This window comes from Staurois parvus, unplaced genomic scaffold, assembly GCF_062004578.1.
Source record: "Staurois parvus isolate SC_StPar_1 unplaced genomic scaffold, SC_StPar_1.0 ptg000800l, whole genome shotgun sequence".
Taxonomy (NCBI): domain Eukaryota; kingdom Metazoa; phylum Chordata; class Amphibia; order Anura; family Ranidae; genus Staurois; species Staurois parvus.
The window spans coordinates 79,385-94,013 of NW_028318596.1; the positions used below are offsets into that span (position 1 = coordinate 79,385).

The following is a 14,629-nucleotide window of genomic DNA, read 5'->3' on the forward strand; positions in this document are numbered from 1 at the left end:
CCACAAACGCGTCGCAACCACACCGCAAACGCCAGCCAGGCATTTGCAGAGCGGCACCATAGACTAGAATAGGAGGCTTCAACGCCTCCTGACTCGACCAGAGGCGTCCGTTTTGCCGGACGCAACGCTAATGCTCCCGTTAGAACAGCACCATGTGCTGCAATGTGCAGAATTGTCCGAGGCGTTTGGGAAGCGGTAAAAACGCTTCCCAAACGCGCCTCTGCCGCCTGCACACAACGCTAGTGTGAACGTAGCCTTACGGTTCCGGATCAGAACCACATACATCAAAGTCTCAGGACCAGGAAGAGGAAAGGATATAACATACTTGGAATTTACAATTGTACATAGTACTTGGAGCAGGAATAGAGCTCTACACGCTGTAAAACTGAAGTGCCCTCAAAGAGGGACCAACAACTGACCCCTATGATTTCCACACGTAGGTATAGCTCCCATGGAAAAAGACCCCCGGACCAAGGGTGCATGTGCCGATAGGACTTGTTTTTCAACTTTTATAAAAAGAAAAAAAAAGTACGTGGAGGGGGAGAGGTGTTGAGAGGGGAGATAAGGAAAAGAAGTTGGAGTACGGTCTCAGGGACAACTGTTCTAGTGTCCTAGTGGACAACAATAAAACCCTGAGACCACAAGGTGTATCAATCATGACTCTTTATGAAGCAGGGCTTGAAGAGACCGTGGTAGCCATGTACAGTTGCAAGAAAAAGTATGTGAACCCCTTGAGATTACGTGGAGTTTTGCATGAGTTGGGCATAAAATGTGCTCTGAATGTCATCTAAGTCACAACAATAGAAGAACACAGTCTGCTGAACATAATACTACACAAACATTAGATGTTGCTATGGTTTAATTGCACATAACATGTAAACATTCACAGTGCAGGGAGGAAAAAGTATGTGAGGCCCTAGCTTAATGACTTCTCCCAGAGCTAATTGGAGCCAGGAGTGAGCCAACCTTGACTCCAATCAGTGTGATGATATTGGATGTGTTGCTGACAGCGGTCCTGCCCTTAAAAAACACACACCTGTTTTGGGTTTACTGGTTTCAAGAAGCACATTTTATGCCCAATTCATGCAAAACTCCACATAATCCCAAGGGGTTCACATACTTTTTCTTGCAACTGTAAGTAGCATAATCTCAGGAGTACTACAGGTCATGCCAATAAAATCATGTTTTAAGAATGAACTACAAGACTTCCAGACGGGATTTGTCTGACCAAAAACAGATTTTCTGTAATTTCTAATGACATGAAATGCTCACATTGCTCCTGATGACCAAAAACATTCTTGTATCTTCAGCAAACAATTGGTACTTCTTTTTTTTTCACTGAAAACGATAATATGATTTTAATCACGTCAACGTTTTCCCTTTACGTTGATGTACAATGTGAATTTTAGCAATAGGTGGAAGTTCACAAATCAGATCCCAATTGTCATTGTTCTAAAGCAAGTTACTTACCTGTAAGAAAGGACAAATCCAACACGACTCTCGCAGAAGCGGACCAGGAATATTCCCGGCGGCTTGTCCTGCAGCATGTCCTCCACTTGGCTGTGATAGAGACAGATATGGCATAACGTGACTTTCAGAGATATACATATTATTACTAAATAATCGCAGATGAGAAAGTATTCATATCTTTATACATCAATTCAGTGCACAACTAAGCAGGGGATGTATATTATATTGCCAAAAGTATTGGTCGGCCGGCCTTTCCATGCACATGAACTTTAATGGCCTCCCAGTGATAGTCCGTAGAGTTCAATATTGAGTTGGCCCCGCCCTTTGCAGCTATAACAGCTTCATCTCTTCTGGGAAGGCCGTCTACAAGGTTTAGGAGGGTGTCTATGGGAAGGTTGGACCATTCTTCCAGAAGCACATTTGTGAGGTCAGGCACTGATGTTGGGGGAGGAGGCCTGGATCACAGTCTCCACTCTAATTCATCCCAAAGGTGTTCTATGGGGTTGAGGTCAGGACTCTGTGCAGGCCAGTCAAGTTCCTCCACCCCAAACTGGCTTTTCCATGTCTTTATGGACCTTACTTTGTGCACTGGTGTGCAGTCATGTTGGAACAGGAAGGGGCCATCCCCAAACTCTTCCCACAAAGTTGGGAGCAGGAAATTGTCCAAAATGTCTTGATATTTTGATGCCTTAAGAGTTCCCTTCACTAGAACTAGGGGGCCAAGTCCAACCCCTGAAAAACAACCCCACACCATAATCCCCCCTCCACCAAAATTTACACTTCACACACTGAAGTCAGGCAAGTACCATTCTCCATCCAGACACGTCCATTGGATTGCCAGACAGAGAAGCATGATTGGTCACTCCAGAGAACAATTCTCCACTGCTCTTGAGTCCAGTGGCGGCATGCTTTACACCACGGCATCCAACGCTTCACATTTCACTTGGTGATGTAAGGCTTGGGTGCAGCTGCTTGGCTATGGAAACCCATTCCATGAAGCTCTCTACAGACTGCTGTTGTGCTAATCTGAAGGCCACACCAAGTTTGGAGGTCTTTAGCTATTGACTCTACAGAAAGTTGGCGACTTCTGCGCACTGTGCGCTTCAGCATTCGCTGACCCCGCTCAGTCATTTTACGTGGTCAACCACTTGGTGGCTGAGTTGCTGTTGTTCCCAGTTGCTTCCACTTTGTTATAATCCCACTAACAGTTGAGCGTGGAATATTTAGTAGCCAGGAAATGTCACGGATGGACTTATTGCCCAGGTGACAACCTATCACGGGACCACGCTTGGAGTCACTGAGCTCCTGAGAGCGACCCATTCTTTCACCAATGTTTGTAGAAGCAGTCTGCATGCCTAGGGGCTTGATTGTATACACCTGTGTCCATGGAGGGGATTGGAACACCTGAATCACATGATTTAGAGAGGTGTACCAATACTTTTGACAATAGTGTATGTGCAAAAAAGAGCAGACATTACTGGAGTATGAAATACAATAATGCACATACAGTACAGTATGTTAAATTCTTTCACATTTGTTTTATTTCCAGAGTCATATATTTGATTAGATCTTGGATTCCTTTTATGATAGACTGATTTTTCAGTCTGATCAGATTTTTTTTTATGCCCAAATGTCACGTCATGCTGGGAACATTGTTAAACTTTTGAATCCTGGTGCCCAATGTGAGGCCCATAGGCAACATTTGGCCTCTTTGACAAACACTGTGCAGCCCTTGGGGCACCTGTAGATAGAAGTGATCAGTGACAGGACAAGGACATCTAGCGCCCAGGGCAAACATGACAAACTGCGCCCCTCCAAGATGTATGAACATTGTGTCAGCAAAATTCCCCCTTCCCCCCCAAAAAAATCAAGCACTAACCTGCACATTTACCCCCTAAGCATAAATTCCCTTTGCAAGCCATAATTCTCCCCAAACAAAAAATCTCCCTCCTCCCAGTAGAAATCCCCATTGAATTCCCCCTCCCATAACATGAGTTCCAGTCCAGGAGCGATGCAGCGGCAGAAGTTGCGTTAGAGGGGGTAGAGAAAGCAAAGCCCACACCTACTCCTGTCTCTCTCCTCCTCCAAAGATTTGGCTTGTCACAACCCACGCTGAGCTGACAGGAGTAGTGATGCTGCTGTCACAACTCCTGTCAGCTTGTAGCATCAGGAACTCTCTTTGGTGCCCCCCTCCACCTCACATGACACCAGCACCCAGGGCAGTCGCCCCTTCTGCCCACCCCTTGTCCAGGCCCTGGAAGTCATAATGGCACACACAATTTTTGTTTCACTCTTTAGGCCTTGTTCCAGAGACCTCAGTTGTTCTATGAATTTGCATTCCCCACTCCAATCTCTCTTTTTGTGATTTAAAATTCACCTCCAGCACCATAACACAAAGGTCATTTAAGTTGTGGTCCTCTGCGGGAAAGATACCGTTCAGAAGTCAGTCAGAGCGGGACCTGCAGTTGGCACAGATATTGGACGTTATATATTTGTCAGCTCCCTGTTCAGAGCTGTGAACTTTCCACACATCGACTTCCTTTTGTGGCTTTGAAGTGTTATGTGACCGAATGACAAAAGCTTCAAAGTAGGTCAATGCTGGAAGAATGTAAACTGGTGAAATGTGCTGCGCTTCCCTATTAAACGAAGCCGAACAATAATTATTGGGGTACCACAGCAAGATTTGCATGCTTTGTCCCTACCATGAAAGGACCAGTTGGTAGGGTTTGCCTCCCAGGCCAAATGTCCCCAGCCCTTGCCTGTCCAAGGCTGCTCAAATGCATATATTTTTATTTCACTGACAGGGCAAGTTGGTTGAGTTTTATTTCTAGGTCAAATGCCCCCAGTTCTACCTTGCATTAATTCAGGAAACTCAATGGTGTCCACAATGATTTCCTTCAGAGGGCCAATTGGTTGGGTTTGCCTCCTAAGCCAAATGCCTCCAGTCCTACCTTGCATTAATTCAGGAATCTCAATGGTGTCCACAATGATTTCCTTGAAAGGGCCAGTTGGTTGGGTTTGCCTCCTAGGTCAAATGCCCCCAGTCCTACCTTGCATTAATTCAGGAAACTCCATGGTGTCCACAATGATTTCCTTGAGAGGGCCAATTGGTTGGGTTTGCCTCCTAGGCCAAATGCCCCCAGTCCCACCTTGCATTAATTCAGGAAACTCAATGGTGTCCACAATGATTTCCTTGAGAGGGCCAATTGGTTGGGTTTGCCTCCTAGGCCAAATGCCCCCAATCCTACCTTGCATTAATGCAGGAAACTCAATGGTGTCCACAATGATTTCCTTGAGAGGGCCAATTAGTTGGGTTTGCCTCCTAGGCCAAATGCCCCCAGTCCTGCCTTGCATTAATGCAGGAAACTCAATGGTGTCCACAATGATTTCCTTGAAAGGGCCAGTTGGTTGGGTTTGTCTCCTAGGCCAAATGCCCCCCAGTTCCACCTTGCATTAATTCAGGAAACACAATGGTGTCCACAATGATTTCCTTGAAAGGGCCAGTTGATTGGGTTTGCCTACTAGGTCAAATGCCCCCAGTCCTACCTTGCATTAATGCAGGAAACTCAATGGTGTCCACAATGATTTCCTTGAGAGGGCCAATTGGTTGGGTTTGCCTCCTAGGCCAAATGCCCCCAGTCCTGCCTTGCATTAATGCAGGAAACTCAATGGTGTCCACAATGATTTCCTTGAAAGGGCCAGTTGGTTGGGTTTGCCTCCTAGGCCAAATACCCCCCAGTTCTACCTTGCATTAATTGAGGAAACTCAATGGTGTCCACAATGATTTCCTTGAAAGGGCCAGTTGATTGGGTTTGCCTCCTAGGTCAAATGCCCCGAGGTCTACCTTGCATTAAAGCAGGAATCTCAATGGTGTCCACAATGATTTCCTTCCAAGGGCCAGTTGGTTGGGTTTGCCTCCTAGGCCAAATGCCCCCAGTTCTACCTTGCATTAATTCAGGAATCTCAATGGTGTCCACAATGATTTCCTTGAAGGCCACTTGGTTGGGTTTGTCTTCTAGGTCAAATGCCCTGAGTTCTACCTTGCATTAATTCAGGAAACGCAATGGTGTCCACAATAAATTCCTTGAAAGGGCCAGTTGGTTGGGTTTGCCTCCTAGGCCAAATGCCCCCAGTCCTACCTTGCATTAATTCAGGAATCTCAATGGTGTCCACAATGATTTCCTTGAAAGGGCCAGTCGGTTGGGTTTGCCTCCTAGGTCAAATGCCTCCAGTCCTACCTTGCAACAAGGCATCTCAAATGTATAAAAAAATATCACAGACAGTACTCAATTGTTTTTGTTGCAAGTGCACTAAGAGGGCTACATTCACCTCTTAGTCTTCATCGGTAACTTATGTGACAGGGTGACAACGCAGGATTGCAATCAGGAGACAAGGACAGCGTGTTGTCACCCTATAACAGGAAGTGCCTCAATAAGACCTCAATGGTAGGATCACCTGAAAACATTTAAAATTCATTTTGAATTCACATTATATGCTTAAGGACTACCCACAGTCTATTCACTGCCGCTGGGTTGCCCCGCTGTACCGGATCACTTACATGTACAAGATCCAGCATTTCCCAGTGCACGCGCACCATCCCCCCCCCGCCCAAGTAAAAGCAATATATATATATATATATATAAAATTCTACCAATAACACCTTTCATTTCCTGTTCTCACATGGAGGGTACAATGGAGGTGCTTCTATAACTAGATTCTTCCTCACGAGATTACAGCTCTACATTCACCACAACTTTCGAGATGCCACAAAAATAGATTTATCTTCCTTGACAATCTGTTCTCAGAGTCCCAGATCTCTATGCCTCTACCGCTCTTTTTAGAAACCCCTTGAAAAACCGCAGTTACATCCTGTCGAAGCTTGCAAGTTCTCTATTGTAGGCTTTGAAATGTACCAAAATGTTCAGCTCTGCCCATCAGCCACCTCCAGCACATGCAAATGACTCGACTAGCATTTCCCTAATCAAAAGACTGCAGATTGCTAATTAAAGACAAATTCTGCACTATCTGTCCCTAAACTGACCTCATGCATAATGCCGGCATCGTTTCCAAAAAAAACAGTATCCTTTTTTCTGAGAGAACAGAAAACGTCTCTGAAACAGTCATACGCTGGTGGCAGAATTCAAACAAATTGGGAGCTTTTTTTGGGTGCCAGTTTGTAGCTTAATCAGGGACAAAAAAAATGGCCTGAACCAGTATGTGATTTCCTCCCTGTGCTTCATGTTAGCCGTGGTGATGAAATGCTACTGGTGGACGCAGGGGCTGACTGACAACTCATGGGGCCCCCGGGCAATAGGGGATCATGGGGCCCCCGTGTCCTTGCCCAAACTCAAAAAAGCCTATGAAAAAGGTACCAGGGCCATCTCATGGGGCCCCCTACTGACCCCGGGACCTCGGGCAGTGCATACAGTTTTGTATAAACAAAAAAAGACCGGCAATTTTGAGAAAAAAAAACAATATTTTTGACTTTTTGCTATAAAACATGTCCAGTAAAAAAATGTAAAAAATCTAATTTAGACCAAAATGTATTCTGCTCCATGTCTTTGCTAAAAAAAATCCCAATACGTGTAAATTCATTGGTTTACGTGAAAGTTGTATCATCTACAAATGGCGGTATAGATACTGGGATTTTTTTTTTTATATCTTACTAGTAATGGAGCTGATCAGCGACTTATTGCGGGACTGCTGCGGGCATTCTGACACTGGGGGGAACTGACTTGGTGTCACTGACATCCCCAGTGACACCAATACAGTGATCAGTGCTAATAAAAAGCACGGACACTGTACTAATGGCACTGGGCAGGAAGGGGTTAACATGTGGGGTGATCAAAGTGTTAACTGTGTGCTGTTTTACTAGGAGGCTGTGTTTCACTGTAAGCATACTGATTTGTATGGCTCTGCTATGCAGAGCCATACAAAACAGTGTGCATGAGCTGACAGGGGAGAGATCTGTTGTTCATACACAGGTGTCTCCCCCGTTGGAGATGCTTGGTGACCACCGGGTGCTAGCGAGAAATCACCGGCCGGGACCCAGTGATTGACAGCCGAGGCCGCGAACGTTGGAGCGGGCAGCACACCCCCTACCCAAAACTGCAAAATCACTTATATACACGTGATTTTGCGCACCCGTGCCACCCTGTAGCAGTATTTCTGCTATAGGGCGGCGTGGAACCCGTTAAACAAGAAGTATCAGCACTACTTAAAAATCTTTTTTCAAACGCCCCCCCCCTCCCCCCCCATGGGACAAGTGCATGTAGTACTTGGCCCTGTTGTAATCTGTGGCCCCTTGTGCATTTAAATAAAATTTTTATTTCTGATTCTGCTGTGCTGTAGTTCCACCCCAGGCTAAAGCCCAATTTATGGGTGCTCTTTTGGTGGGAGTTGCAGCACAACCCTAGGCACCACCAGTGTACCAATCATTTACTATTGTGAAAGAACAGTCAGCACTGCAAAGCTGTGTGAAATATCTGCCAGCTGCTTGTAAACATCCACTGCACCGGCAGATAGATTGCACAGTCCTGCCAGTGCTGACTTTTCATTCACAAAAGTAAAAGATCAGTCAGGACCAGGGGCGGACTGACCATTTGGAAACTCGGGCACTGTCCGAGGGCCCGGGGTCAGTAGGGGGCCCCATGAGATGCCCCTGGTACCTTTTTCATAGGCTTTTTTGAGTTTGGGCAAGGACACAGGGGCCCCATGATCCCCTATTGCCCGGGGGACCCAGGAGTTGTCAGTCCGCCCCTGGTCAGGACTACGGGGCTGTGTGATCTCACTACTGGTGCAGTGGATGTTTACAAGCAGTAATATATCACACAGCGGATATTTATTAGTAGCCGGCAGATAGATCACACAGCCCTGCAGCAATGACTGATCTTTTACTAGTGGCTTGTTATGAGTGCAGCCTTTAACTGCTGTGCTTAGTTACAGGCTCATCTCTATAGTGGGCCTGCTGCTGGGGATGAGCACTGTCATTCAGCCATCACTAAGTATGCCTCTACTTGTGAGCAGCGTACGTGCAGCACTTGATCTCATTCTGATCTGTCCTGTGGCTGCCGAGCAGTGTGGTCAGACGACCTGTCTTCTGTTGTCCCAGTTTTACTTTTCCAGACAAAGAGAACTTTACAGGCAGTATCCACTTCATATAGTAAAATACTTACTTTTAATTACCTACCAGTGGTGCTCTTTATTCTGACATACACTGTATTGGCCAAAGTATTGGACCGGCCCCCAAATCATGTGATTCAGGTGTTCCAATCACCTTCATGGACACAGGTGTATACAATCCATCCCCTAGGCATGCAGACTGCTTCTACAAACATTGGTGAAAGAATGGGTCGCTCTCAGGAGCTCAGTGACTCCAAGCGTGGTCCCGTGATAGGTGGTCACCTGTGCAATAAGTCCATCCGTGACATTTCCTGGCTACTAAATATTCCACGCTCAACTGTTAGTGGGATTATAACAAAGTGGAAGCAACTGGGAACAACAGCAACTCAACATTAAAGTGATAGGCCATGTAAAATGAAAGAACGGGGGCAGCGTATGCTGAAACACACAGTGCCAACTGTCAATAGCTAAAGACCTCCAAACTTGGTGTGTCCTTCAGATGAGCCCAACCACAGTGCGTAGAGGGGTTCATGGAATGGGTTTCCATGGCCAAGCAGCTGCATCCAAGCCTTGCATCACCAAATGCAATGCAAAGCGTCGGATGCCGTGGTGTAAAGCACGCTGCCACTGGACTCTAGACTAGTGGAGACATGTTCTCTGGAGTGATGAATCATGCATGTCTGGAAATCTGATGGACGTGTCTGGGTTTAGCGGTTGCCAGGCGAATGGTACTTGCCTTTCTGCATTGTGCCATATGTAAAGTTTGGTGGAGGGGGGATTATGGTGTGAAGTCGTTTTTTCAGGGGTTGGGCTTTGCCCCCTAGTTCCAGTGAAGGGAACTCTTAAGGTGTCAGCATACCAAGAAATTTTGGACAACTTTGTGGGAAGAGTTTGGGGATGGCCCCTTCCTGTTCCAACATGACTGCCCACCAGTGCACAAAGCAAGGTCCATAAAGACTCTAGAGCAGTGGAGAATTGTTCTCTGGAGTGACCAGTCATGCTTCTCTGTCTGGCAATCCGATGGACGTGTCTGGATTTGGCGGTTGACAGGAGAATGGTACTTGCCTGACTTCACTGTGTGAAGTGTAAATTTTGGTGGAGGAGGGCTTATGGTGTGGGGTTGTTTTTCAGGGGTTGGACTTGGCTCCATAGTTCCAGTGAAGGGAACTCTTAAGGCATCAAAATATCAAGACATTTTGGACAATTTCCTGCTCCCAACTTTGTGGGAAGAGTTTGGGGATGGCCCCTTCCTGTTCCAACATGACTGCGCACCAGTGCACAAAGCAAGGTCCATGAAGACATGGAGGAGCCAGTTTGGGGTGGAGGAACTTGACTGTCCTGCACAGAGTCCTGACCTCAACCCCACAGAACACCTTTGGGATGAAAGAGAGCGGAGGCTGTGAGCCAGGCCTCCTCCCCTGACATCAGTGCCTGACCTGACAAATGTGCTTCTGGAAGAATGGTCCAACCTTCCCATAGACACCCTCCTAAACCTTGTGGACGGCCTTCCCAGAAGAGTTGAAGCTCAATATTGAACCCTACGGACTAAGACTGGGATGCCATTAAAGTTGATGTGTGTGTAAAGGCAGGCGGCCCAATACTTTTGGCTTTATAGTGTATGTATATGGGATGTGGTGTCTACTTGTGGACCATTTATAGTTATGTTACTTTACAAGACAGTCACTTACTTGCGTGTGACGAACCCATGGAACCATTCCGGAAACTGACCCATCCTGAGCAGCTTATTCCTCTGAGTCTTCTCAAACCACTGATAGGTCTGTTCCTTGAGCTTCACTCCTGGTTTTACAGTTATGTCTTTGGCTGGTGTATTCTTAGAGATTCCCTGTTTATCCGGTTTCGTTCCTGATTGTACTGTCATGTCTATGGTTGGTGTATTCTTAGAGATCCCTTCTTTATCCTAAGCGAGGAATAGAACATACCAGTCAGTCTCATATTCACATCAAGAAACATCTAACGTGGAGGATCCATTAGCAGGACAAAGCTTGGCTTATGTTTTCTTGTGCTGTTGAGATTTCTCCAAAGAAATATTTTGTCTCTGCCCCCCAACGAGAGCATAATGGAGATTTCATGCCATCATTGGCTTTGCAGTGGTTGCCATAGTCAAAGAAAATTGAAAATTTTGGTAGGGATGTCACTCTTGAGAGACAGCAGTAGGAATCTGATTTTTCACCCTACTTGCAACCAATCAGAACATTTAATTTTTGTGTGAAATTGCCCTCCAAACCTGGATGTTTTGTATGAATGTTTTGTGCTGTATACAGAATTCCTGTAGTGTCCACTGTTTACAACTATTGACTCTTTCCCAACCAACAGATGTCAGGGATAATCAGTGTAGAGTCATTCACCCTGAGGTCGTCACAGAGGACAAGGGGGCACTCTTTATGTCTGGAGGAAAAGAAATGTAATCTCCAAACACGGAAAGGTTTCTTCACAGTGAGAGCTGTGAAAATGTGGAATAGACTCCCTCAAGAGTTGGTTCTGGCCAACTCTATGGATTTCTTTAAAAAAGTCCTGGATTATTTCCTAGATGCACAGAATATAACTGGATACTAACATTTATAGGTAAAGTTGATCCAGGGAATATCCGATTGCCTCTCGGGGGATCAGGAAGGAATTTCTTTCCCTACAGGATAAAATTGGATCGTGCTTTCTTGGTTTTTTTTGCCTTCCTCTGGATCAACTGCGTGTATAGGATTATAACTTTTTTTTTTTAATGGTTGAACTAGATAGACCTTTGTCTTTTTTCAGCCAGACTAACTATGTAACTATAATCGCTCCAACATACTTCAAAAACAGTAATTGAATCCTGACTGGGGTTTTGGTTTCGAATGCCTCTAAGTGTACTATCTGCATTGAGTTTTGTGTGCTCCTTTTGTGTTTGCTCAGAGTGCTCTGGTTTCCACCATGACCATCCACCAAATGCACACTGGCAGGCTACCTGCCTCCAATTCACAGTTGGCATTAGTTAGCAAGCATGGCTGTGGTTGGTACATTAGATTGTAGGTTCCTTACGGGGCAGGGACTGGTGAAGGTTTCTCAGTAAACAGCTGCAAAATATTTTGTCCCTCTACAAATGAGGAGTATAGGTAACAGCAGATAATATAATTATAATATTATTATAGCTATATTATTGTAACATTTTTATAGCTTCTGTACCATCGGAGTCATTAGGGTACCTTGTCTTTAGGGGCCTCGAGATTTGGCTCTGTCGCATGCTTGAGTGTCGAGTCGCTGGTACTAAGACTTGCCAGTTCTTCCTTGTTCTGGGGAAGAGGTCTGAACGTGCTGAAGAGAACGGGAGGGAAATCTGTAAAAAAGCCAAAAACAAATTAATTTTGTTGCACGTTTTTGAAACTGTGAGGATAGGCTGAAGGTTTAGCGTTTAGAGCTGGGGGCATGTTTAGATTTAGAGTAAGGAGTTTGACCAAGGATTAGGTTTGGAGTTCTGGTTGGGTTAAGGATTGGAGTTGTAGGACAGGGGTTAAAGCTCATCTCAGGACTACATTTCGAAGGTTTCAAAAAGCTATTCTAGATGCAATGCTCAGCTTCAATTTGGAGTTGTTGCTATCAGGTTGAATAAAACGCAATGTCAACCTCAGAAGGCTGAAGATACACTGTAATTAGCACATACAAGAGGTCCCAACCCCTGAGGTGGTATCACTACAGCATCTTGCATTAACAGTGCATCGAAGCAGAGAGTGTTGCCTGCACCACTGAGGACCTTCAACAGAGAAGAGGTAAAGAAGAAAGAGGATCCAGTGCATCACGTGACAAATAGAAAAAAAAGTTAGTCTTCTACTTTTGCTGTAAGTATTGCTTTGCTTGGTGGGTCCTATACCTAAGATACTCAAAGTGGAGTCAACTTTAAAGTTCATCTTTGAGGTTGAGGGTCAGATTCAAGGTTAGCTTTTTGGGTCAGTTGGCCCAAATTAAGCTTTAGCGTCAAACTTAGAAATTACTTTATTTTAGGTTTTCAGATACAGTGGGGCAAAAAAGTATTTAGTCAGCCACCAATTGTGCAAGTTCTCCCACTTAAAAAGATGAGAGGCCTGTAATTGGTTTTATAGGTAGACCTCAACTATGAGAGACAAAATGAGAAAAAAATCCAGACAATCACATTGGCTGATTTGGAAAGAATTTATTTGCAAATTATGGTGGAAAATAAGTATTTGGTCACCTACAAACAAGCAAGATTTCTGGCTCTCACAGACCTGTACCTTCTTCTTTAAGAGGCTCCTCTGTCCTGCACTCATTACCTGTATCAATGGCACCTGTTTGAACTTGTTATCAGTATAAAAGACACCTGTCCACAACCTCAAACAGTCACACTCCAAACTCCACTATGGTGAAGACCAAAGAGCTGTCGAAGGACACCAGAAACAAAATTGTAGACCTGCAGCAGGCTGGGAAGACTGAATCTGCAATAGGCAAGCAGCTTGGTGTGAACAAATCAACTGTGGGAGCAATAATTAGAAAATGGAAGACATACAAGACCACTGATAATCTCCCTCGATCTGGGGCTCCACGCAAGATCTCACCCCGTGGGGTCAAAATGATCACAAGAACGGTGAGCAAAAATCCCAGGACCACACGGGGGGGGACATAGTGAATGACCTGCAGAGAGCTGGGACCAAGGTAACAAAGGCTACCATCAGTAACACACTACGCCGCCAGGGACTCAGATCCTGCAGTGCCAGACGTGTCCCCCTGCTTAAGCGAGTACATGTCCGGGGCCCGTCTGAAGTCTGCTAGAGAGCATTTGGATGATCCAGAAGACGATTGGGAGAATGTCATACGGTCAGATGAAACCAAAATAGAACTGTTTGGTAGAAACACAACTCGTCGTGTTTGGAGGAGAGAGAATGCTGAGTTGCATCCAAAGAACACCATACCTACTGTGAAGCATGGGGGTGGCAACATCATGCTTTGGGGCTGTTTCTCCGCAAAGGGACCAGGACGACTGATCCATGTACAGGACAGAATGAATGGGGCCATGTATCGTGAGATTTTGAGTGCAAACCTCCTTCCATCAGCAAGGGCATTAAAGATGAAACTTAGCTGGGTATTCCAACATGACAATGATCCCAAACATACCGCCCGGGCAACGAAAGGAGTGACTTCGTAAAAAGCATTTCAAGGTCCTGGAGTGGCCTAGCCAGTCTCCAGATCTCAACCCCATAGAAAACCTTTGGAGGGAGTTGAAAGTCTGTGTTGCCCAGCGACAGCCCCAAAACATCACTGCTCTAGAGGAGATCTGCATGGAGGATGGGCCAACATACCAGCAACAGTGTGTGCCAACCTTGTGAAGACTTACAGGAAACGTCTGACCTCTGTCATTGCCAACAAAGGATATATAACAAAGTATTGACATGAACTTTTCATATTCACCAAATACTTATTTTCCACCATAATTTGCAAATAAATTCTTTCCAAATCAGCCAATGTGATTGTCTGGATTTGTTTTCTCATTTTGTCTCTCATAGTTGAGGTCTACCTATGATGCCAATTACAGGCCTCTCTCATCTTTTTAAGTGGGAGAACTTGTACAATTGGTGGCTGACTAAATACTTTTTTGCCCCACTGTATAACCTGTTCCGAAAAATGTGGCCAACGTTGTAAAAGCAGGCAGTCGGTTTTATCTGCTCCTCATTTTCCCACCTAAACAAACAAGGGCATGCAGCTGCTCAGAGCTCTACAGACATGCTGCATTGTGGCAAAATAGTTGGCATGTTGCGTTCAGGGGGTTGTACCCTTTAAGTGAATGGGGCTGCGCCGAACCCCAGCATATTAGTTGTTATTTTCAGGGTTAAAAGAGACGGTGAGGAAGTGACAGAGATTTTGCAGGACCAAGCAAACATAGTCAGCATTTCCACACACAAAAAATAAAAAAATAAATCCTAGACTTTACTAAACATTTCATTTTTTGTCTGTAATAGGGAAGTGGACCCTGTTTTCAGTTCCACAAAGCTTCGTACTTGCAGGGCTTCTGCCACAATCTCTGCACGCCTTTGAATAC

General features: G+C 45.3%; 1 protein-coding gene across 1 annotated transcript in view; it reads right to left on the reverse strand.

Annotated features, from left to right (window-relative positions):
• The window catches only part of SH2D2A (SH2 domain containing 2A), a 40,306-nt gene that overhangs the window by 10,078 nt on the left and 15,599 nt on the right, over nucleotides 1-14,629 (reverse strand). Inside the window, exons 2-4 of the mRNA XM_089654810.1 lie at nucleotides 11,790-11,920; nucleotides 10,281-10,510; nucleotides 1,471-1,560 (exon numbers count right to left, since the gene is read on the reverse strand). Coding sequence (XP_089510936.1) covers nucleotides 1,471-1,560; nucleotides 10,281-10,510; nucleotides 11,790-11,920 — 451 coding nt within the window. The remainder of the gene's footprint in view (nucleotides 1-1,470; nucleotides 1,561-10,280; nucleotides 10,511-11,789; nucleotides 11,921-14,629) is intronic.